General features: G+C 39.9%; 3 protein-coding genes and 1 long non-coding RNA gene across 7 annotated transcripts; 3 read left to right on the forward strand and 1 right to left on the reverse strand.

The window, feature by feature from the left end:
- The first annotated feature begins 1,028 nt into the window (after nt 1–1,028).
- Nucleotides 1,029–2,908, forward strand: LOC103707354 (berberine bridge enzyme-like 15). Its single transcript, XM_008791802.4, has one exon. The coding sequence runs from the start codon at nt 1,114–1,116 to the stop codon at nt 2,776–2,778; it is 1,665 nt and encodes a 554-aa protein (XP_008790024.2). The 5' UTR covers nt 1,029–1,113; the 3' UTR covers nt 2,779–2,908.
- A 3,043-nt stretch (nt 2,909–5,951) lies between these two features.
- Nucleotides 5,952–8,593, forward strand: LOC103707386 (berberine bridge enzyme-like 18). Its single transcript, XM_008791845.4, has one exon. The coding sequence runs from the start codon at nt 6,698–6,700 to the stop codon at nt 8,378–8,380; it is 1,683 nt and encodes a 560-aa protein (XP_008790067.2). The 5' UTR covers nt 5,952–6,697; the 3' UTR covers nt 8,381–8,593.
- Nucleotides 8,594–10,240: 1,647 nt separating this feature from the next.
- Nucleotides 10,241–11,261, reverse strand: LOC103707355 (enoyl-CoA delta isomerase 1, peroxisomal). Its single transcript, XM_008791803.4, has one exon. It carries the CDS (start codon nt 11,189–11,191, stop codon nt 10,463–10,465), a length of 729 nt encoding a protein of 242 aa, XP_008790025.3. The 5' UTR covers nt 11,192–11,261; the 3' UTR covers nt 10,241–10,462.
- A 4,407-nt stretch (nt 11,262–15,668) lies between these two features.
- Nucleotides 15,669–24,352, forward strand: LOC103707387. Of its 4 annotated transcripts, XR_003385787.2 has the most exons (6): nt 15,669–16,036; nt 16,215–16,292; nt 19,505–19,608; nt 20,638–20,758; nt 21,873–21,969; nt 24,120–24,352. It is a non-coding gene; the product is annotated as an uncharacterized LOC103707387 (long non-coding RNA). The 4 variants fall into 4 exon arrangements; XR_003385788.2 differs by lacking the exon at nt 19,505–19,608; XR_003385789.2 differs by lacking the exon at nt 19,505–19,608 and having other exon boundaries at nt 20,693–20,758.
- The last annotated feature ends 758 nt before the right edge of the window (nt 24,353–25,110 follow it).

The raw sequence follows: 25,110 nt of genomic DNA on the forward strand, positions 1-25,110 counted from the left end.
CAAAAGAATTCACAAGTGGAAAAAGAGGCAAGCAAGGAATAGAGGAGAAAGAGTTTTAATTTAACTAAGGACTCATTTAGTTTATAAGAAGATGAAAGAGAAAAGTATGGTCAAGAAAAAATAGAAAAATGCCTCATATGTGGTTGGAATTTTCAAAGAAGAAAGATGTGAAATTAGCTTTCACAGAAAAATAAGATTTGCACATTTCATAGGAAAGAACAATCTATATAAGATATGGAAAAATCCAATTTTCAGCCATCGAGAATTGGGATAATCTTTTCCAAAAGAACTGTTAAGCTTCTAAATAGAATGAGGTAAGATTTTTTTTTTTTTATTAGGACAAAGGTCAACTAACATCCATTGAGTTTGAGCAAGAATATGACAATGGGTGGATTGAAGCTTAAAATTTGTGGTAACAAAGGGATACGACATTGAATGTGACTCATTGAAATAATTTTAATTTTTTTTCAAAAAAATAACTAATAAGTCATTGTTCAGGAAAAAATTTATGTAATGTATTCTATTTATTTCTTTAGATATGAATAGAGAAAGAACAATTAATTAGATGAATGGGTCTTTGTGGTATTGCTGGATAAATTGGTTGTCATCAACATTTAAATAATTGAGTTCATAGATAGCATGAAATAACTAGATAAAGTGATAGATAATAGCATTGATACGGGGAACCGGATATGCTCTAGATAAAGAAAAGCCTGGCATGCATTAAGTTTTAAATATTTTAAGACATGCATCTAATTTTCTCCCACAAATGTTTGGTATACAAATCATTTTTTGTTAGATAATACCTATTTGTTTAGATTTCCTAAAGTATTAAAAAACCGAAGCACGTGGTGGTTTAGCCTATCTCATTGACAAGACAAAGAAAAGTCAGCAAACAGATGCAAACAACATGCATTCCAATCGGGAAATTTATTTACCAAATCTATTAATGACACAGAAAACAAACGATTAGGTTTAGAAGAACAGGGTCTTGGAATTGACAAGCGAACTACTCCCCAACCTGCCAATGGATAGATACAACAATAATCTCCCTCGCGATAGCAGGAGCATCTCCAACCTCTCTCGTACAAGGGAAAGAGAGAGACAGAAAAGATGGCTTTAAGCTCCGCAAATCTCACTCTATATTGCCTTCTGTGCCTGTTAATCTCATTAGCCTCTTCGCATCCAGTCTATGAGAGATTCCTCCGCTGCCTCTCCATTCATAGCCCACCTTCCACCAACTTCTCGCAACTCATCTACTTGCCCAACACCGGTTCCTACTCCTCTCTCCTCCGATCATCCATCCAAAACCTCAGGTTCGCATCTCCCACCATTCCAAAGCCCCTCCTCATTCTCGAGCCTGCCGATGAGTCCCAGATCCAAGCTTCAGTCATCTGCTGCAGGAACCACAGCCTGCCAATGAGAGTTCGGAGCGGCGGGCACGACTATGAAGGCCTGTCCTATCGGTCCGACCATGACAGCCGCTTCATCTTGCTTGATCTCACAAGGCTTAGATCGATAAGTGTCGACACGGAGCATGGCGTCGCTTGGGTCCAGTCCGGGGCCACTCTAGGCGAACTCTATTACAGGATTGCAGAGAAGAGTAGCTACCATGGCTTCCCGGCAGGCATCTGCCCCACTGTTTGCGTCGGCGGGCACCTGAGTGGCGGCGGTTTGGGGCCCTTGATAAGGAAATATGGTCTCGCTGCTGACAACGTCCTGGACGCTACGTTAGTTGATGTTAATGGGAGGCTCTTGGACAGGGAGTCCATGGGGGAAGATCTCTTCTGGGCTATAAGAGGAGGTGGAGGAGCAAGCTTTGGTATCATAGTCTCGTGGAAGGTCAGGTTAGTTCCTGTTCCCCCCACTTTCACCATTTTCACTCTCCACAGGACCTTGGAGCAGGGAGCAATAGAGCTTCTGAATAAATGGCAATACGTCGCACACAAGCTCCATGAGGATCTATACCTCAAGGTTGATATCCAACATGTGGAGGGTGGAGAGAACGGAGTGGTGGCCGTTTTTGAATCCTTGTTTCTTGGGGGGTGTGCTGAGCTACTCCAGCATATCGGGAAGAGCTTTCCGGAGCTGGAGGTGAAGAGGAATGACTGCAGGGAGATGACTTGGATTCAATCGGCCCTCTACTTTGCTGGGTATCACAGCGAAGTGCCCATGGAAATTTTGCTGGATAGGAGTCTGCAGCCGAAGGAATTCAACAAGGGCAAGTCTGACTACGCGAGGGAACCCATCCCTTTAAGTGGATGGGAAGGGATTTGGAGAAGGTTTTTGGAGCAAGGTGCTGGGTCCATGGTCATGGTTCCTTATGGTGGGAGGATGGGTGAGATTCTGGAAGCAGAGATTCCATTTCCCCACAGGCAGGGGAATTTGTTCAGTATCCAATATCTAGTTCGATGGAATGATAGTGGAGCCTCGGCATCCGAAAAGCACTTGGCTTGGGTTAGGAGAACGTATAGATATATGAGCCCTTATGTATCAAAGCATCCGAGGGCTGCTTATCTAAATTATAGGGATCTGGACTTGGGTAAGAATGAGGAGGGTAATACAAGCTACTTAATGGCTAAAGTCTGGGGAAGGAAGTACTTTAAGAATAACTTTAAGAGACTGGCGATTGTGAAGGGTGAAGTTGATCCCGAGGATTTCTTCTGGAGCGAGCAGAGCATCCCACCTCTTGTTGTAGACAAAGAAAGGAGGTCCGGACAGATTGGTTTCAAGGATCTAATTTCTAAACCAAAGCCACTGATCAAACACTTCCTTTGATTTCTGAAGAACGCATCGTTGTGAAATTGGCTTGTTATTTAACTGAATCAATCAAGAGTTCTCTCAAAAAACTGAATTATTGGTGTCTTCACGGTATCTTTTTGATTAAAAGAATGATGTCTTTTTTTTTTCTTCGACTCCAAAATCTACCAGCTGTGAGATCTACCGATTGTGGGAAAACTTTGGATGGCCACGGTCAGCTCTTTCATGACTCCGTAATCATCTGTTCTGTTCTGTTCTTTTGAGGTGCTGGTGTTCTGCGTCTTACAATCAGCAACCTCTCCCTCTTCCTTCAATTCAATGGGGGAAGTTCCTTACTTCTCCCCTTTTACACCTAACCAAAAAAAAAAAAAAAAAAGGTCTACTAGTATCTTGTGCTTACATTGTTAGAGTTTGAAGATGAACTGTTTTTGCCTCAATGATGATCCCTGTAATTTAATGCATTGTTAGGATGCTAGCCTTTCGTTCCCGGAATTCCAGAACTTAGGGCCTTCTCTGTACCCATGAAGTGGAAGTACAATATATATCGGGGGCGTGGCGGACCCAAGGCTGCTCTTGTGATGCGACCGGATTGTACCTCTCGACACTGACAACCCAATTGAAAGATAGCAGCAGAACGCTTCGTCTTATAGCTTATCATCAATGATGGTGAGGTAGTGGGCATTTGTAAACAATCATCCAGACTCAGGCTTCTCTTCCATTAAAAGCATCATTCACCGGAGCACTTTGATCCCTGATTGCCAGAAGAAAAGAGGAAAAATACAAGTAATAGCTGATAATTACTTTAGCCATGACCATTGGTCACTTAAATATAGTATATAATTGGAGACACTTCGAACTGTAAAAGGGAATAACTTTCTTATATGATGGTACCAAATCCTAGTCTATTTGACCTAACACATTGCCAACCTTAGTGACTAAATCAACCCTACTCTAGTAAATCTAGCTCAATCAACCAACTAGGCAACTACTCACTCCCTCCTCTGGAGGACACTCAATCTTGACCAATTAAGTCATGTTCTTATCTAATCATGACCAATCATGCTTAGATATTCTTGATTAAATCCTATATTGAAGAGTCCAATCCTTCTTTAGACCTATGACATATATCCTATCCTAATTCATCTTATTTTAAAATGGAAGAGAAGGAGGCGGACAGAAGTAAAACAGGTGAGAGGAGGCAAAGTAAAAGTAAAATCTTGACCCATTTAAAATCGTGACCTCCGTTTCAGTTGGGTTAGCATTTCAGGAATTTAAGTCATTTAATTTTAAATAGCTAGACTGAGAAGATAACTTAACTACAGAAGCAGGCGTGCAATAACAAAACACAAAAAGTGAATTTTAGAAAATATACATGCAATTTCAAACATTTATAAATGAATAAACATATATACACAAAAAATCATTTTTTTTCCGGTAGATATTTAAAATTATTTCACAAGATACGGTTTAGATTAAATTGGTGTTTATGTTTAGTTAGCCCAAGCTACACATGCAAAAAAATTTCTCCCAGGAAACTTATTTTTCCAAAATTATCACTTTAGATTTTATATGTTTTATATTTCTTCTCTCTATTGGACATGATTAAGGATTTTTTATATGAAACTTACTTTTCCAAAATTTTCAAGTTAGTCGTTATGTTTCCATCTCCTTTTCAGTATTTTTTTATATTTTAAAAATTTACTTAATTAGGTTTCTTGATACATGTTTCATTGCTTTTTATTCAAGAGTAGAACCAAGCGTGTGCATGAAAAGAAGAAAGATACCACCAAGGTGGTAGCCTAGTTGGAACGGGGCGTTTGCTTCTAACCAAGTGGTTCCAGGTTCGAAACGCACGGGCGTCGATTAAATCTGGGGACCGGATGCCCCGCGCCTGGACACGGGGTCTGGAAGTGCTACTGGTCGGCTGGTAGCCTGGGTGGTGCCAGGTGTGACGTACTCACACGGGGTACTCGTGCCAGGGCCCAGTGGGGTAACTGAGCCGGGGCCACGGGTGGGGAGGGTATGAGTAAAATATGGCTGGGGTCTGGTGAGCTGGGCCTATACCAAACGGTCATTCTGCCCGCATCGAACATGCTCCTGGCGGGGTGGGGCCCAGTGTGGGGCTGCTACGCGGGGGTGGGCTTGCCTTCCCCCCTCTTCCCCTTTTTTATTAGCAAAAAAAAAAAAAAAAAAAAGAAAGATACCGGAGAAAGGCAAGATTTTTTATTTTTTATTTTTTTTGGAACAACCAGGCAAGTTTACATAAAATATTTATTGAGCCTACAAACAGTACGGTAACCAATCGTGTTCGGCTAAAAATTGGTGTATACAATGTCAGGAAATCTGGCCTTCTATACCGAACTCCAAAATCTAATATAAAATAACCATGTTTTTTTTTCTTAATCACAACTCTAAAATCTACTCCAAAATAACCATCTTTATTTTTCTTAATCACAATTATTAATAGAAAGATATAAGATTTCTTGCACTTTCAAATCTTATATCGTGGGAATCCCAATAAAAATTACGAAATCTTTAATCCATATTTTTATCCATCCGACTCTCTCTCTACTTTAAAACAAAACTCTCCTCTTAATAAATTGGGATTATGAACGCAACATGAAAATCCCATTTTGACTTGTCTCTTGCACAATTGTTCCTATTTTAATTAAAAATCATATTTATTTTAATTAAAAATAAAAAAATTTAAAATTATATTTTTTTTCCATCATGATCGTCTTATAAAATATTTTTTTACACATCTACCCATTAAAAATATTTTAATCATTTTAATTTGAAACCGTTAATTTTTTAATGATGTTAGATGCCGTGGATATATTTGTAAAAATAAGAATAAAAAAAAATAGCAACACAAATGTTTTATAAGGATATATATATATATGTAAATATCAATTTTGAAAAGATACTTATTTAAGATTTGATATTTAGAAGGGTAGTCATAAAAAAAAATCTACTTTTTGATTATATCACCTTATATTTACTCTCTCACGCTGCATCAGCAAACCACGGATCAGAGGGACGATTCAGACCAGTCTGATACCGGAGGCTAAAGTGGTCCCATGTAATCCGATCCGCGTAAATGTATACTATTAGGAGTCATATGCACCGTCCGTTCAATGGAGCCAATTTGTCCGTCCCTCTCAATCCCTCTTTCACCAATCTCCACCGCCGGCCCCTCTCTCTCATGCACCAACCTCTCATCAACCCCCTCAGTTTCTTCCAATTTGCTACTTCGTTTAGAGGAGCCAGCGCGGCGGTACCATGCGGCGAAGCAGAAGTGCGTCGAAAGATGAGAAGAGTTGGAAGAGAAATCAGACGCGTGCCCCGTTCTAGCTGGAAGAAATGTCAACGTGGATGCGGCACCGAGTGACACATTTCGATGCATGAAATAAGGCGGTGTTGATCGACTTTATAAGGCATGATATGCTATAGTTGAAGCTGAAACTCTTCCTTCTTTATCAAACAGAGAACAGATAATCTATCTCTGATTTTGGACTAGATTTTTGAGCAATCTGATACCTTTCTTGTTTGTGGAGAAAACCAACTATGTCGACGTGGATGGTGTACGAAGTGACACATTTTGTTGAATGAAGAAATGCTACTCCTGAAGCTAACACTCTTCCTTCTTTATCAAACAAAGAACAAATAATTTGTCCGTGCTTTCAGAAATACTTTTTTGAGCAATCTGATACCTTTCTTGTTCGTGGGGAGAAGCAACTATGTTTGGTTCACATATCTCCACTTTCAAATATCAGAAGCCGGCTCAAATCTCTTCTATCCTCTCTGGTTCAAGTTTATATAGATAGCTTTATACTGCTAAAATCGCAACCAATTCTTCTTTCTGTGCCTCATCAGTTTCAACAGCCAACTCAAATCTTTCTATCTGGTTCCAAACAACAGTCTTAATCAAGTAGAGATGGCTACAAGCTATGCAAATGTCATTCTATGCTCCATTCTACTCATCACAGTTTCAGCCAACTCAAATAATCAGGGTTATGCAAGCTTCCTTCAGTGCCTCTCCCTTCGCATTCCACCGTCCACCAACATCTCCCAGATCCTCCACACTCCAGATACCACCTCCTACTCCTCCCTCTATCTATCCTCCATTAGAAACCTGAGGTTTGTAACCCCGGAAACCCGCAAGCCCCTACTTATCATCACGCCCATTGACGAATCCCACGTCCAAGCATCAGTCGTCTGCTGTAAGGAACACAGCTTCCAGATTAGAGTTCGAAGCGGCGGTCATGACTACGAGGGCCTCTCCTATCGAATAGAAAACGAGAGCCCGTTTGTTATCATCGATCTCGTCAACCTTCGGTCCGTGGCTGTTGACCCGAAACAGGGCACAGCTTGGGTCCAGGCCGGTGCTACTCTAGGTGAATTGTACTTCAGAATCGCAGAGGAGAGTGAATCCTATGGTTTCCCAGCTGGTGTTTGTCCCACCGTCGGTGTTGGTGGCCACATAAGTAGTGGCGGTTTTGGGACGATGTTGAGGAAATATGGCCTTGCGATCGACAATGTCTTGGATGCTAGACTCGTTGACGTCAACGGACGAGTTGTAGACAAAGAATCCATGGGTGAGGATCTTTTTTGGGCCATACGAGGAGGAGGAGGAGCAAGTTTTGGCATCATAGTTTCATGGAAGCTCAAGCTGGTTCTTGTCCCTCCCACTGTCACTGCCTTTACCATCCGGAGGGCTTCTAGCGAGGGAGCAGTTGAGCTTGTCGACAAATGGCAGCAGATAGCACCTGGACTCCAAGAAGACCTGTTCATCCGAGCCGTCGTACAGGCACAAGGTGGGAATAGTGAAAAGAGGGAAGTGGAGGCGTTGTTCAACTCCTTGTTCCTTGGGAGGTGCGGGGAGCTGCTCCAATTGATGACCCAGACCTTTCCAGAGCTAAATTTGAAGAGCAGTGACTGCAAGGAGATGAATTGGATACGCTCAGTTCTATATTTTGCTCACGGTACCGATGAGAAGGCCGTGGAGACTCTCTTGGATAGAGGTTCCAAGCCAGAGAAGTCCTTCAAGGCCAAGTCTGACTTTGTGAATGAACCCATACCAAGACTCCTATGGGAAAGGATTTGGGAGTGGTTTCTTGAGGATGGAGCAGGGATGATGATCATGGATCCATATGGTGGAAAAATAAGTAGCATCTCGGACTCAGCTACTCCATTTCCACACAGGCAGGGGATTCTATATAACATCCAGTATTATTGCAAGTGGTGGGAGAGCGAAGCAACCTCATCTGAGAAATACATGGGTTGGATTAGGAAATTATATGGGGAGATGAGTCCTTATGTTTCCCAGAACCCAAGGGCTGCATATCTCGGCTACCGGGACCTTGACCTGGGAAAGAATGATGAGGAAGGTTCCAAGACACGCTACTCCAAGGCTGTGGTCTGGGGCAGGATGTACTTTAAGGATAACTTTGAGAGATTAGCAATTGTCAAGGGCACAGTAGATCCTAGTGATTTCTTTAGAAATGAGCAGAGTATTCCTCCTCTGGAATCGAGGAGTTCAGGGTGGCGGTTTAGAGAAGTCGATTCCAGAGCCCATGTTACCGTTTGTGTTGTAGGAATCTTTTTAATTCTGAGATGATACAGACTCTTAAGAATGCCTGATTTGCTCTTCAAAAGATGACAATTTTTTTCTTTTTATTTTTGTTTTTGGCTTATACATACATAAAAGATTGCTATCTTTTTTGCTTTCTCATGATTTGTTTGGTTATAATTGACACTTGTAGTTTTGATTTGTAACTCATCCTCTCTGTAATTACTAATTTTTTTATAAAATCTTGGGTGGCTTTTGCTCTCTTAGTATCAAAAAAAAAAAAATTCTATGATGCCTTCTAGGATTTTGCTTAAACGTGTCACAAAAGTTGTGATATAGGAAAACAGCTATAGTCTTGTTGAAGATGAATACACTCTTTGTACCCTACATTATTTAAATTATATTATAATATAAATATAATATTATATTACATTATATCATAATATATTGACATATTATGTTAAATAATTTAATATTATATTAAATTATTATGCTATAGTATACAATATTATATTACTATATTATAATAATATTATATTACATTATAGTAATATTACACTATATCATATATTTATGTATTAATATATATTATATTTTATTATATTTTGTTGTATAATACTATGCAATGTCCTTTAGGTCACCTATTTTGAGTTATGGACACACAAGCTGGTCATTTTATCATACCAAAAGTACTTTATTAGTTTGTTTACTGAACACATGTTAAAATGGCACAGCACTTTAGAGATGTAGTTACCAAACAGTAAATAGCTTTATATAAAAGTTTTACTTCAGAAAGCTCTACTTCCAAAATTTTACTTCTAAAAGCTCTACTGTCAAAAACTTCCCTAAATTGGGCCTAAGAGGTTTAAGGAATGAGAGGAAGAGGGAGGCACTAACTCAAAATGGATGTCGTGTCGAGGTGGAAATGTCTCATATAGCAATCTCAACCTCCATGAAACGGAGCGGGGTTGTATAGTTCGCGCGGAAGAAGGATTCAACTTCCTTTGCGCGAATCTACCGATGGCCTGATCGCATCTATTTGAATTTGAGGTTGAAAGATAGGAGCAGCGGGCTAGCAGCACAAATTTACCTATAGATTCTTTATACCAAATCAAATTACAAAAACTAAGCCTTTATACAGGACCTCTCACCATGCTGGATGGGGGTTGTATATTCTATACGAAAGAAGAAGTCATCTTTCTTCGTGGGGATCCACCATTGGTCTAATCAGATCTATTTCAGTTGGAAGATAACGAGTAGAAGACTAATAGCCAAAGTTTGTCTATGAACCTCGTCTACCTAATAAAATAATACAAAAACTATAACTTTCTTTATGCAGAATAACTCACCATTTTGGACTTTCGTGAGAATTCACATTCCTTGTGAATCCACCGTTGGTCTACTCACATCTATTTGAATTTGATTTTGGAAGATATGAGTAAAGAGCTAGCAGCCCAAATTTATCATTGCATCCTATCTACCAAATAAAATAATATAAAAACTAAAATTTTCTTTATGCAAGACCTCTCATGATTTTGGATTGGGGTTATATCTTTCATGCGAAAGAAAATTTTCCTTTATTTGCATGAATCCAACGTTGCTCTAATCACATCTATTTAAATTTAAGGTTGGAAGATATGAACATAAGACTCGTAGTAGCCCAGGTTTAACTATTGACCCCTATCTATCCAATAAAATAATATAAAAGTAAGACTTTCTTTGTGGAGGATTTCACCAGAGAATGTATTTTCCAAAGGATTCATGTTTTTTTGCACGATCGTGCAATAACTGCTTTGAGATCTGTATAGACAGTGAAAGAAAAAAATTTGGTAGGATTTAAGACTGTGCAAGATAGTTGATAATATATATATACACACACATAAAAAAAAAAAAAATCATTCTTTTGCGTGAAAAATAAACCCATATAAGATAGAACTAAAAATATATAAAAACCCAAGTTTTGAAAGAGGAAAAAAAAAGCAGCCAAAAGTTGTCATCGACATCTTCCTAAAGTCATCAGGATAGTACTTAGAGAAGCGTTGAAACCATAATATGATATGCTTAACACATAATATTTGAATCTAATCGTGATAAGTGCAATCTAACTTTTTCCTAATCAGGGGATTCAATTCAAAGCTTTGACGCCAACCTTTTCGTCTCCTCGTCGCCCTCCTCAGCCAATTCCAGCGCCCTGCACACCTCCGGGAACGCCGCATTCCGGATGGACGCATACACCTCCCCGTTCCAATTCTTTTCCGCCAGCTCCTCCCCCATTCGCACCGCCGTCTCCACCGCTTCCGCCGCTCCGCCGACCGCCCGCTCGATGATCCCCTTCCGTTCTGCCTCCGCTGCCGTGATCTTGGGCGCCCGCAGCAGCACATCCCGCCGGACCCTCGGATCCGCGATCTTGGACCGAAACAGAGCCATAACAAACTCCGCGATCGGGATCTCGATGTCGAGCTCGCTCATGTACAGGAACCCCCGGTCTCTCCTCATCACCACATAGTCGTGGATCAGCGCCAGGGCAAAGCCGGCGGCGGAGGCGTGGCCGGTCACGGCGGCGATCGTCGGCATGGGGAGGGTCATCAGATCCGCGACGACGTGTTGAAAGGCAGAGGTCATGATCGTGGTCCTGTTGGCCGGGGAGGATTTGGCCCAGGCTAGGTCGAATCCGTTGGAGAAGTATTTGCCCTCGGCGGCGGTCACGAGAGCCGATCCGCCGCCGGCACGGGCGGAGTCCGAGCGGACCCGGGCAAGGGCGGAGCGGATGGCGTTGAGGAGGGTAGGATTTAGGCGGTGCTCGCCGTCGCCAGTCAGGGTGAGGAGGTACACCCGGCCGCGCTTCTCTAGCGTGCACATCTCTCGCTCTCCCTCTCCGAGTCGTCTCGTGGTCGTCGGAAGGGTCGCTGTGCGGCAGTACAAGTTTGATTCAATAGCTTCTCTTACATATGTCCGCACATTTCAGAAAGGACAAAATAGGGGATAGCACGATAGAAACGTACTTTGATCCCATCGAAATGATTCAGATTCTAAATGCACGAACGTTGGTTAGATGTGAAAATCGGATGCTTCCAATCTAATTTCCTTCAATATTTAGCCTACCATTTACTTAGATGATATTGATGTGATGTACTCACATACGAATAACGCTGCTATGCTGGTGGAGCTCTGCTACGGATGAAGAGGATATGAGTAAAACTTATCTATCTGTATCGATCATTCTTCAGTGGGAAGGGGCAGTGGGGTTGCTATGCGGGTGAGGTTCTCCTCACCACTCCTCCCTCCTTCTTAAAAAAAAAAAAAAAGAGACAAATAGAAAAAAACTGTTTGACTAGGTGTACTGATAAGAACTGATGAATTCGGTGCGTCGGTGTTGAGCTTTAACGTATCTCGAAGCTCGTTTTTTATTAGAATATTGAAGGTTTTTTTGTAGGGTATCCCCTTTTTTCACGATTGCACACGATTGTATCTATGAGGAGATGAGCGTACCAGCTCTTTTGTCCTCTTTAAAATTAGTCATAACTTTTTATAAAATTACAAGCAATACCATTCTAGGATGATCGTCGATGCATATTTCTCTAATGTCGTTGTTTTTACATTAATTTATTAAAAAAAAATTGTGGAGATGCTCAGATCTTAAAAAATTTAAAAATATTAATTAGCCAGTTCAACCGTTTGTCTAGATCCTAATTAATATTATTAATGGAGTAAAAAAATAAAATAAAAATACTATTGATTGTGAGAGGTTATCCTTTGTCATCTTAAAATCCTCCATTTTCTATCATCTATCTACCTGCATAAATCCCAAAGCACTTTATTCTTTGTCATTCATCCATCTACACAGATCTTAAAGTATTGCATTCTTTGTCATTCATTAGCTAGCACAGATCTTAAGAGTGCTTTGGCCTCAATCATCCATTCACGTGCATGGATCTCAAAGAACTTTGTTCATTGTCATCCATTTACTTGCACAGATTTCAAAGTACCTTATTGTGATCTATTTGCCTTCACAGATCTCAAAGCGCTTTGTTTGTTACCCATTCGTCTATATAGACTTTGAAGAGCTCCATCTTCTATTATCCATTCTCCTACACAAATCTCAAAGTGCTCCATCATCTATCATCCATATACTTGGGCAAATCTTAAAGTATTCTATCCCCTATCATTCATCTACATGCACATATCTTAAAGTGTTTAATCCTCTATCATCTATCTGCTTGCACAAATCTCAAATCATCCTCTATGATCCATCCGCCGGCATAGATCTTGAACACTTCATCCTCTATCATTTATCTAGTCACACAGATCTCGAAGCACTCCATTATCTATCATTCAACCGCTTACATGGAGCTCGAAGAGCTCCAGCTTTTGTCATCTATTTGCTTACATATATCTCAAAGCGGTCAATCCTCTATCATTCATTCGCTTGCATAGATTTCAAATCACTCCATCCTCTATCATCTACACAAATCTCAAAGTTCTCTACAATCATTATCTAATGTATAGATCTCAAAGCACTCCATCTATTATCATTCATCTGCATGCACCTATCTTAAAGCATTCATATTTCTTTATCATCCATCCATCTGCATTCTATCTTTTGTCATTTTTTTGATAGCATAGATCTCAATGTGCTATTGTCCCGTCCTAAAAGAAGAGCCCCTTACTAAGTTGGTAAGAAAAACTGAAATTTTATGAAAAGTTAGTTATCATATGATTTTTATGTGATAACATTTTGTAGCAGAGGGATCCGCGATTGAGCTAGTTTTGATGGTTAATTGGTACTTTTAAAATTTTTAGGGTCTAAATATATATAGCCCCAGTTTGTAGGGGTGTTTCTTTAATTTTATCTAACTTTGGGTATGGGATCGGTTAGAATATCATCTGTTCAGCAGTGTCAACGGGCCGGGTCGGACCCAGACGAACCAGGAACAGTAAATTTTCTGGGCCGGGCCAGGTTCCAACAGGGCTCAGACAATCATATTGGTTTTTTCACAGGCTTAAAAAACTCTAGGATCTGAAGTTCGAATCGAGCTAGATTTTTTGGGTTCTTAAACTAGCCTGGAGCATTGATACTCTTAGACTCGAGATTTGTCACTCATCAGTGAGATGTCTATAGCCTGTGCATCGAACACATATATTGTTATTTGTTAGAGATAGAAGTATAAGAAATACATCAGACAAATTAAAGTCTGGAATCATCAGTTCACGTTCAAAAATAAAGACATTTCTTGTCATGTGTTTAAAAATAAATGCTTCACCTTGTGATAGGGAGTGGTTTAAATGTATACATGGATTGGACTCAAATCATATCAAACTTGATTTCAGTAATCTTTTAGATAAAATCTTTGATTTGATCCAATCTACATAGTGTATCATGGAAGACAAAAAATAATTCTAGATCTGTTCTTTTAAAGCTTCTAAGGCATCAAGTTATGGATGGGGGTTTATCAAAGAAGCAAGCTTACAATGGAGGCAGCGAGGATGTAGTTTGTGCACTTATGCAATGAATGAGAGAGAAAGGGGGCAAAAGGTTGAGTCATGTTTTAAAATTGATTACATTTTTATATATTCCAAGAGTAACTTTAGATGATGCTCATATCTCGGTTAGGTGATTTTCAAACCATGATCCAACCTAGATTAACTCGAATAAGCACATTAATTTGTTATTAAATTGCTAGGGCAAACAAAAAAAGTTAACTAATTTTGTTCAATCATATTAAACTTCAATTAGTCTAATATAATCCAATTTTCTCCCATAGGGGATGATGTGGAGCTGCTTCTTGTTCTAGAGATATGGGAGGATGGCTAATCCTTTGAGTACAAGCATCCACACTATCTACCAGCCATCCAATCACCCTAAGCCTTACTGCATGGTTCACCCATTACTGGGCATTTCTTTTGCCCTTGGTCCCAAGAACATGCCCACATTAACCATAGCCACATTCATAGCACTCAGAATCCAAAAAGAATTTGGTGAAATTGGCACTTAACCAAATTCAGGAGACAACATGGGATAGTCTTGTCCAATCCTGCAAAAAAAGGCCTTAGCCCTTATCTTAGATAGTTGGGCTTATCCTGAAATTATTGCATGGAATGGTATATATTGCATCTAAACAAAAATTGGATTATCCCTTTAATAAAGGAATTCTAGAGGAATACTTAAGAATAGGGATTGCTATCTCCAAGATGAGACCTTAAGGCAGTATTTGGTAAGTGGAGGCTTATCCTTTTTAAGTGGGGTTATCAAGTAAAAGTTCCAAAAGGTTACGAAATAGCCTTTCTCTTCTTTTTTTTCCATTAAGGCCATTTGTTCGGATTCTTTATTCTGCCAAAATTGCATGATAGAAACTTAGCCCTCTTAATGACAATGTTGCCCCCCATTACTCTTTAAACATGTAAGAAAAATAATTTAATCCTTTAGTATAATTTAAATAATTATAAAAAATGATGTTCTTATTCATTCCTATACATAAACATCTAAAAATAATTTAGATTTTTTTTTTTGGGTACATAAAAGGGGTAGGGGGAGGAAGGGACAAGCCCACCCCCGCGTAGCAGCCCCCATTGGGCCCCCGCCCCGCCAGGAGAATGTTCGATGCGGGCAGAAATGGCTGTGTGTTGAGCACCCCGACCGGTTTTACTCATGCCTTTTCCACCCATGGGCCCGGTTTAGCTATCCCTCTGGGCTTTGGCTCGAGTCCCAAGTGTGAGCACATCACACCTGGCACCACCCCGGCTACTAGCGGTCCAAGAGCGGTACTATACCTCATGTCCAAACAGTGGCCGAAGCCACATTTTAATCGTCGCCGCAGCGACTCGAACTTGAAACCATGAGGTTAGAATCCCCGCCCAGTACCACTAGGCTACCACCTTGGTGGCAATTTAGAATTTTTTTACGAATACTTTTCTAAAAATTCAAATTTGCGTATATATTTTTTTAAAATTTACATTTATTTCTGTACACTCATAAAATACTATTTTTGCACAAATGTTCCTAATATAATGGTTCTTTTAACACCATTAATAAAAATCATATTTATTTTAATTAAAAATAAAAAAATTTGAAATTAGTTTTTTGTTCTCCATCGCAATCGTTTTATATATATTTTTATTACACATCTACCTATTAAAAATATTTTAGTTATTTTAATTTGAAACCGTTAATTTTTAACGATATTAGATGACCTAAAAAAATATAAAATAATAAAATAATAAAATAAATATTATATATATATATATATTAATTTTGAGAAGATATTTATGTAAAATTCGACATGGATACTTTAAAAATAATATTAATTTATTGTGGAATAGACTATCCCGTCCAATGGCGGCAAAAATCCTCGCACCTCCAAGAAACCCGTTACTGCATCAGGCGCCTTTTCCCCGTCCCCGTGGCTCCCTTCCCCTACTTGGAGTAACCCTCTCTTTCTTTCCATCTTCTTGAAATTATTGTCATCATATATACCTAAAATCAAACAGAGCAAGGGCGAGAAAGAGAGATGCAGTTCTCATGGTGCTGAGGGCTGCGATCTGCCGAGGGATAGTGAGGACTAGGGGCCTCGTGGTCGTGGGCGGTGGGAGCTCGATCGATGTCGTCGTCGTGGAGCCGCGTCGAGCCGGCGCCTAAGGATCCGATCCTCGGCGTCACGGAGGCTTACCTTGCCGATCCCATCCCCAACAAAAGTGAACGTCGGCGTCGTGAGTTCCCCTTTCCCCTCATCTTTCATCTAATCCGCTCGCCCAAACCCCTGTTCTGTCTTCTCTATGCCACATCTGCGTTCTTTTTTTCGCCTCTCATCGTTAGGGTTAGGATTTCGAAAGATATCGTCTCTGTAGATCAAGATAAATGACGTTGGGTTGTTTTTTTGATCTTTAGGGAGCTTATTGTGATGATAATGAAGATCCTCGAATGCGTTAGGGAAGCTGAAAGGAGGATTGCCGGGAACCTGAATATGTGATCTCTCTTGCTCACCCTCTCTTTTATTGCTTGCTTCCTAGTTTTTTTAATTCTAATTTTCTTGATTTTGGGAATATAGCTATGGACATATATTGGTAGACATGTATCTGGAACCTTTTTCCTTAAAAAAAAACTATTCACCGCATTTTTGCTGGTATATCTTGTGCCCTTTTCTTTCTGATATTCTGCCCTTCTTTTTTTTCTTTCTTTCTTCCGTTTGCATTTATATGTTTTCTTTTTTCTTTTTTCTGTTTTTTCCCTACTGTCATGTCATGGACCCGTGGAATCTGCTTTTTCTGTGTTTTCTTTTTTAATTTTCTGTTTTGTCCTCCCGTATTAGCTCTCTGTTATTTTTAATCCTAGCTTGTGCTGCCTTACTCTTACCCCTTGCTCAAATCATTGGTAAACGTCCAAAATTATTAAAAATATCTAGTTAATAAATCGATTTGTATGATTCCTATCCTGTGCTCATTATCAAATGTGTCATGATTTTGTTGAGAAGTGTTTTCTTTCTTTCATGCCCGGATGACATCATCATGATTACAAAGTTCCATGAAAACTTACGATCAACAATCACAACTGAATCCTTTCTCCATACTTGCTCTATGTTTTCTACTACTACTTAAGAATTATGTGCGTTCATAAATCTAGTGTAACCAGCCAGTCACTGCTACAGAGATTTCCTTGAAGGAATATTAGTGATAAATTTTCTTTCCCCCGTTTTCTCTCTATATCATGATAGAATATAATTTAAACCCTGGTTTGGTATCTGAAGATTGAATATTGAAGAGGGCCTCTTCGCTGCAAGGCATGATAGGCATTTTAGTCTGCCTGTGCAAATAGTTAGTTATGTTCATTTGATTGAAAATCAAACTGAAATTGAATAATTTTGAGGCAGGTTTTGTGAAAAATGCTTGTTTAGGGAGTATCTTCTCATGGAAGGAAGCTATAAGTGATTGAATAGTCACTAAAGCTAGCATATGGGGAGTGTTGCCCAAGAAGACAACCCAAGAGGGGGGGTGAATTGGGTTTTAATTAATTATTGACCAATCAAAAATAAAGTGAGTGATTAACTAAATCTATTGCAAGTGGATTAGTTATATCACTAGATGCAATGAACGAAGAGAGAGAAAGAGATAAAGACCAATACAAACACAGAGAGGTTTATAGTGGTTCAGAGCCAACACTTGCTCCTACGTCCACTTCCCAAGCCGCATTTGGGAGTTCACTATAATTCCTAGGATTACAGCCGGTTGTTTTGCAAGCTCATAACCAAACTTGTTGTTTTCACAAGATCACAACGAACTCGGTCGGTTTTGACGGGCTTATCGACTAGAATCAACACGATTGTTTTTCCGGGGTTACAATCAAACTCAGTTGGTTTTTTCCTGATTCACCAACCACAACCTTACACCGTTGGTTTTATCTTTGGCTTACCAACAAACCTTACAACCCTTGATTCAATCCCCTGATTGAGTCAAGTAAAAAAAAACAAGAGTTTAAAGTTCACAAGTAGAGCTTCTGAAAAGCAAATATGAAACAATATAAACAAGATTGAGTTAGAAACTCTCAAACAGATTTGAGATGAGGAAGAGGGGCTTCTTGATTTCTGAGTCTCCTCTTGAATGAACCGGAGGATGGGGAACAGTCGGTAGAGCTTTTAATGTGAAGGAAGCCTTTTTAGTTTTAGTTGAATGCACTTCTCCCTTCTTTTGCTTAAATTCACTCTTGAGATGCTTTTGGTGGTTGAAAAACTTTAATGCTCAAGTGGAATAACTCTCTTGTTGTCTACTACTGTTCACTCTGGCTATTTAAGTGATCCTTTTGAAAAATAGCCGTTAGAGACTGATTGGAGCCGTTCTGACCCATATGCATAATCTGACAATGTATCTGTTGGGATCGGAGTCGACTCGCGCGATCTGGAGTCGACTCGGCTGTTACTGGAGACGACTCGGCCACTGTTTCAAATTTGAATTAAAGTGCATGCCTTGTCCTGGAGTCGACTCGGACCAAACTGGAGTCGACTCGCCAACAGCTAGAGACGACTAGGGTACTTAGGGGTCGGCTCGTTCTCAGGAATCCAGAGAACCCATTTCTGTTTTTCTTCCTTGAGTCGACTCGGGTTAACTTGGAGTCGACTCGGCTGACTTGAGAGGCGACTCGAGATCTTCGGGAGACGACTCGGACCTTGTTGGAGTCGACTCGGCTAATTTGGGAGTCGACTCTGGATCCATTGGAGACGACTCGATATCAGATCTTCAAAAATCAATTCTCTGCCGTTTTCACTGTCTTCTTCTGGGAGTCGACTCGGGACCATCTGGAGTCGACTCTCCAAGTATCGGAGTCGACTCGCAACCTTTTGGAGTCCACTCGCTTTCAGGGTCGAAAATCCAACATTCTGTCTTTCTGTCTGCTCTCAGTGGAGTCGACTCGGGACTATCTGGAGTCGACTCTCCAAGCACCGGAGTCGACTTGCAACCTTTTGGAGTCGACTCGCTCTCAGGGTCGAAAATCCATCGTTCTGTCTTTCTGTCTGTTCTCAGTCGGAGTCGACTCGCAGAGTCCCGAAGTCGACTCGAGCTTGTGCCAAAAACTTCAAGCGTCCCGGAGTCGACTCGCAGAGTCCAGGAGTCGACTCGTGATGCAGACTTTGGTTCAGACAGAGTTCGATACTTAACCAAAAGACTCTGAACCAAAGCTCAAGGCACTTAGACAAAATTTAATAAAGATTTTTCTGAAACACTAGATTGAATTCATTAGAACAACATAAAACATACTCAAGTGCTTTGAACTCATCAAAATCAACTAGGGGAATATTCAATTACTCCACAGGGAGGACTCCGAGCTCTAAAAAGACAAAAGGATAGCAGCAATTCAATCTCTTTCAGGGACTGGTGCATGCCAGCTTTTCACAGATTTCCAGAAACAGTTCTTCCCCAATTCTCAAATTTATATACCGATACCTACTTGGGACAAGTGAGTTTATTTGTGCTTTTCTTATTAGAATTTATTCTTCTTGTGCATATACAGTTATGCTTATCTGCCCTGTTTGGAAGCTACAAACATTCTGCAATGCATTCTAGCCATGCACGCTAACAAATCTAATTGAAATCACTTGGTGGTCTGGTTCGTATGTCAAACTAAATAGTGCAGCTGTTTATCTTGACATGTTTTTAAGTTGCCTCAGGCCTTGAAATAATATCTTGCAGCCATCATAATATTTGGATAGATGCTTGGGTCACAACAGACATTTCATTATCACCATCCTGAATCAAGGGGACTTGATTTTGCTTCATTGATGGTAGATATTAAGGTATAATCAAGACTCAATGACATATCAGTTGACATTGACTTTACATCATAATTTAAGCATAACCAAAAGTGACAAGCATTGTCTGATAAGTCTTTGAATATATTATATTATTGCTGTTGACATAGATGGCTTTTAAAGAAACTGATCTTATGTCATTTCTCATTAGATCCCTCTGTTGTTTCACTCAAATCCAAGGTCAGCAGAACCATCTTGAACCAGGCGATTTTGGCCGTCCCGAGCCATACCAGTGGCTCACCGGTACAGTTCCAGCAACGAAAACGAGACTCGTTACTGGAGCCGGAGAAGGAGAATGAAAGTGAAAGCAAGCGGGGGACGGAGGGAGAGAGGCCGGCGGAGGCCACGGCCACGCCGGCCTCTCTTTCTCTCTCCCCCTTCTCTCTCTTTTTTTCTCTCCCACGATATCGTGCCCTTGTTGGTTTAGGCCTGGTACGGCCCGTACTAACTCGTGCCGTTGGGGAACCAGTATGGTACCTGATATCAGTTTCTCCGACCTTGCTCAAATCTTTCATGGCAGTCTAAATTCCTATTGGTTCTAATTTAGCTTCCATAACATATGGTTAGACATTTTAAATCAGTGTCCATTGGTGCAACTTGTTTTCCTCTTAATGTCTGATGAGCAATTTACTCTGTGTTTCGTATTTGTTTCTACTTATTCATTACTTCATTATTTCCCATGCTTGCTCAAATGTGCGAACTTCAAGCTCTACCATGTGCTCAACGTACAGTTTTCTTGACTCATGAGATTTTCTGTAGCATCTATCTCAATCCATATGGTGTCTAGACCTTAAGATGATAATTAGTTATTTTAACATTCAATTATGTGATTTCCATTAAAAAAATTCAATATTGAGATGACATGATAATTAATGATATTAATCTTCCATATAGTTACCAACTCATCTTAGTTGATAATATTTTCACTGATGCAGACTCCTTTTTTCTTCAAGTCCTTTTTTTGCAAGTTCTTCTAATCCTATAAATTCTTTTTTTTTTTTTTGTTCTGTTTAGAATGATCCAAATGGGTCATTCTTTTGCTTAATGCATGTGCACATAATCCATCCAGGGTGGATCCTTCTGAGGAACAATGGAGGGAGATATCCCATCAGTTTAAGATAAAGAATTCTGGGAGGTGATTTTTCTTCACTATATAAGCTTAACCAGGTTGCCAAACTGTTTGCTACAATATGATGCTACTTTTGGCTGTTTAGGTTTAGAATCATTTCCCATTCCTTGACATGGCATACCAAGGTTTTGCCAGTGGTGATTAAGAGAGAGATGCAAAGGCTATTCAGATTTTTCTTGAGGATGGGCACTTGATTGGCTGTGCCCAGTCATATGTAAAAAAATATGAAGTTCTATGGATAGAGAGTTGGGTTCCTCGGGTATTTGTTTCTCTAACTAGGAAGATGTTTTTGAGGTAATTATTGGCATTTTCCTTCTTAATTCTTGTTCGTTAGATTTATTTGCTTTAAGTTGTGCCCAAGGTCTATCGTGCCGGTATCGGAGCTCATTCCGTGTCGGGCCCATACCGACACAGCAGAGAGGACGAGGGAGCGGAAGAGGGAGAATAAGAGAGAGGAAAAGAGAGAGAGGAGGGGAGGAAGGGAGAGGGAGAGGGAGGGAGGGCCGCTGGAGGCCTCCGAAGGGCGTTGGAAGTGCCCCAAAGAGCCGGAGCAGGGGCTCCACCCTCTAGACTCCTATTTTGTTCCATTGGGGCCCCTCTGACACCCTTCGGAGGCCCTCCCTCCCTCTCCCTCTCCCTTCCTCCCCCCTCTCTCTCTCTCTTTTTCTCTTTTCTTCTCCCTCTCCCCCCACCTATCGATTTAACGTTTTGAATGCCAGAACCATCTCGATCCACCGCTAGCATGGCTCAGTATGCCCCGAATAGGATGGTTCAGAGCGGTTCTGCATTCCTTGATTGTGCCTTTGTTGGCTTGTTATTTACTAGGCCATGTATAGCAACCCTCCTGTTCATGGTTTACTAATTGTTTCAATGATATTCAGTGAACCAGACCTTGAAAGCTTATGGCTGAAGTGAACGTAATTAAATGGGTTTTTTCTAGCCTTAGTCTAAAAATAATTTATAGATTCCTAAAGCAGTAGGTTAGATCTGTTTTACTGGCATAATGATATAGGTGCTATGTATCTGTAAGCAGGTTTGCTCAAAAGGATGAGTTTTTTTTTTATCATTTTTTTGCTGTTTCTTCTCATTTCATTTGAAAACTTGTGTCCATTGTTTTCAGGTGATGGCTGATCGAATCATTGGAATGTGAAAGGCACTTAGGGAAAAACCTTGAGAAGTTTGGTTCACTGCTATCCTGGGAACATATAACTAATCAGGTGAACTTGCAACTACAGGTTTTACGTGTGATTGCATTGGCATGCATACTCTCATACGCTGTGTCTGTCTCTACAAGACAGGCTGTTTGGCTATGACTTATTATGTTGATTTATATAAAAAATATAGGTAAGGTTAACAATAGAGTTGTGAAACCCATTACTAGATGACCTATATCAGAACTGGGAGCATGTGAAGATTGATTGGAGGACACATAAATTGGAAAAGAAGATACTTGATGGCAAGTGAAGAAAATAGTTAGGATAAGGAAAAGAATCATAATCAATTAGTCAAAGAGGCAGGCCTTATTTCGAAGAGAAACAATAACTAGTGCTCTAAAGAAGATAAAGTAGATTTACTATTTTTCCTTCGTGACGGGTGATGCTGAGAACTTGAACTACATTAAAAAGTGGAGATTGACTGGAGGGAGAATGGACTGAGAATTCATAATATTTTATCTTGCCAAGTATCTTTCTGAATATTGGCAATATCTATCTGAATCGAAGAGGCAGAGAAGTGACTCTTGGTTGCCTTTCGGTGTCATTCTTGATTGCTAAAAGATTTGCTATGTACCAAAGTGACTTCATCGAGAATGGGGAAGATGTTATTAGAATATCTCCCTATAAATTGGGAAGCCATGTTAGGACTATTCAGACCATTGAGTTAGGGATAACTAATCTTTGCAGGCATGAGTTGATTATCCTGTTGTCCAATATCGTGGCTCAGAGTATGCATTCTTCTGAGAAATGCAAAGATAAATGTGCGATGCAGATATAAATGTAATTCTGGAGGTATCTCTAAATTCAAGAAAAAAGTTCTGGAGAATTGCACTCCTTTGGCAAATGTGATGATACATATTCTGGTTTGACTTTTGGAACAGAGTCTCAAGAGTCTTATTTCCCTAGACTCTGGAGGGTGGCTACACTTCTGGCATGGCTAATGGTAACTTCATTTGGAATACAGATGTTCAGTAGAGGCCTTTTCTAGTTGGAAGAAGTGTATATCTTTCTAATATTTTATGGTTTGAATTTGTCCAAAATATATTTTTTACCCAAGATGTATCCATCATCTTCGGTGGCCAATTTAAATGATGAGTGCCAAAATGGTGTCCTTGTTTCACCGTTTGGAATATGATTGAAGGATCCTTTTTTTTTGACGAAGGATGATCTCAGGATCTTAATAATTTCATTTACTTTTTTCTATATCCTACCTAGTGGCAGATACATAAAGCATTTCCTTTTTGTTACCTGTGTGGATGGCAATTTTCCAAGTTGAAAAATGTCAGGTTAGTACAATAGAGACCACCGCCACTACTTGTGATAATGTTGATGCAATATATTACTCTTTTCAAGCAACTACCTTTTAAATATTATTTTTATGACGAAGAAAACATAACTTTATAGCTCTACTTTGGTAAAAACTCACTTGGATCAATCAACCTTAATGAGATGAATTACTGAAACCTTTTTACATAGTGTAGGACCAAACATGTCCTAAAACAAAATATGTGGACCTTATAATATGTTTTAGGATGTATGTGTCTCGTCATGGATGGAAGACATGCGAGTGTGTTCTGGTGGATTCACTTGTGAATATTTCTTTGGCATGGTATTTGTGATTACACAGGAAGCCTATAATGATCGGAGCGGCTTGGCTCCCCTAGAAGAAATTGACATGTTACCATCAATAAAGGTGTGAAACACCTCAAACTTGTGTGCATATGAGAAGTAATCAGTGTTAAAGCATTAGTTTGCAGACATGCTTGTGCATCAAATTTGTTGGTTACTCTGAAGATCAATCTCTGCAACAAAAATATCAGAAAGAATCTTACTAGATTTGTAGCTATATTGTTTCCTTCTGTTACTACAACAAGGGATCCATTTCTCTGTGATAAGAATGTATCTATTCTGGGGGAACTGTAGCTCAAGGTTTCCTTTCAACTCTTATATTCAGGGAATAATAATTATTGCACCAAGCAATCGTATAATCAACACTTAGATTAGAAAAGTATCTCTGCCATCAAAGACATATTTAGACATCTATGTTTTCCCTTTTTCACAACCTCTGTATTATCATGTGCAGCTGCCTTTAATTAATTGCATATATAACCTTAATTTGCTTCTGAAGAATGGTTCTCTTGAATGTTTACCAGATTGGCATGTTTTGCTACATACAGCGGAATGACCCCTGAACAGGTTGATTGCTTGACAAATGAGTTCCATATCTACATGGCTTGTAACGGCAGAATCAGGTATTAATTGAGTTGCAATGCTTTTCCATGTCCTTTAATTGTGCATGTTCTTCCCTTGCTTGTAAAAATGTATCTTGTATAACTGATGAACATTTGCCGTGAAAGTTCAGTGGTGTTACATACTTTGGAACCAAGCAGGCAATTATATTTTGAGGCTGACATTGAGCACGAAACTTAGCAACTAATTTAACCAAAACAGGGAAAAGTAAAAAGAAATTCCAACAGAAGAAAAGAAAAGAAGGAAAATGCTTAAAAAAGTAAAACTAGGATTTGTTTTGGCAGAACAAAAGGTGCGGATATAATTCTACCGTGCTCGTGGAGAAATGCTTGTTAAGAGTTTTAAAGATTTTTAAGGGAGTAGCATTATTTGGCTTTTTTATTATGTTCGCGACTGCTTGCGGTGGAGAGTGCTGATTATCGTACTATACGCGGGACCACAGCGGGAGCCCGCCTTTTCTCCAATATGAGCGACGTGGCGACTATCTCACCATGCATCTCTGCCGTGCAAAACGTGCACCGGTTTCACATTCGTTTCGTTCACCTCTTCCCGGTTTCCTCTTACCAGTCGTCCAAACAACAATGCCATGAGCAGCGAGACTCCTGGGATCCGCTTGTACTTGCGGACCGCCAGTTCTCGGCTTTTGATTGGACGTCATAGGATTCAAACCCACTCGCTCAATCTGCCATGCTTGTTGGGTGTTCCATCACTGCAGGACCAATCCTGCAATCAAAAACATGTTTATCGACTTGGTCAGCTAAACAGGAATTTATTATCTGCCTGGACGTCTTATGCCCCCCACCCTATGAACCAGGTAGCTGTACCTCCACTTCAACTCTACGTACGAAATACATGTAACATACCTGACATCTGACGAGCGAATTTTCAATAATG

This window comes from Phoenix dactylifera, chromosome 8 (genome assembly GCF_009389715.1).
Source record: "Phoenix dactylifera cultivar Barhee BC4 chromosome 8, palm_55x_up_171113_PBpolish2nd_filt_p, whole genome shotgun sequence".
Taxonomy (NCBI): domain Eukaryota; kingdom Viridiplantae; phylum Streptophyta; class Magnoliopsida; order Arecales; family Arecaceae; genus Phoenix; species Phoenix dactylifera.

Excerpts from the sequence above, each read along its gene's own strand:
- LOC103707354 (XM_008791802.4), top strand. The coding sequence starts at position 1,114 with ATGGCTTTAAGCTCCGCAAATCTCACTCTATATTGCCTTCTGTGCCTG.
- LOC103707386 (XM_008791845.4), top strand. The coding sequence starts at position 6,698 with ATGGCTACAAGCTATGCAAATGTCATTCTATGCTCCATTCTACTCATC.
- LOC103707355 (XM_008791803.4), bottom strand. The coding sequence starts at position 11,191 with ATGTGCACGCTAGAGAAGCGCGGCCGGGTGTACCTCCTCACCCTGACT.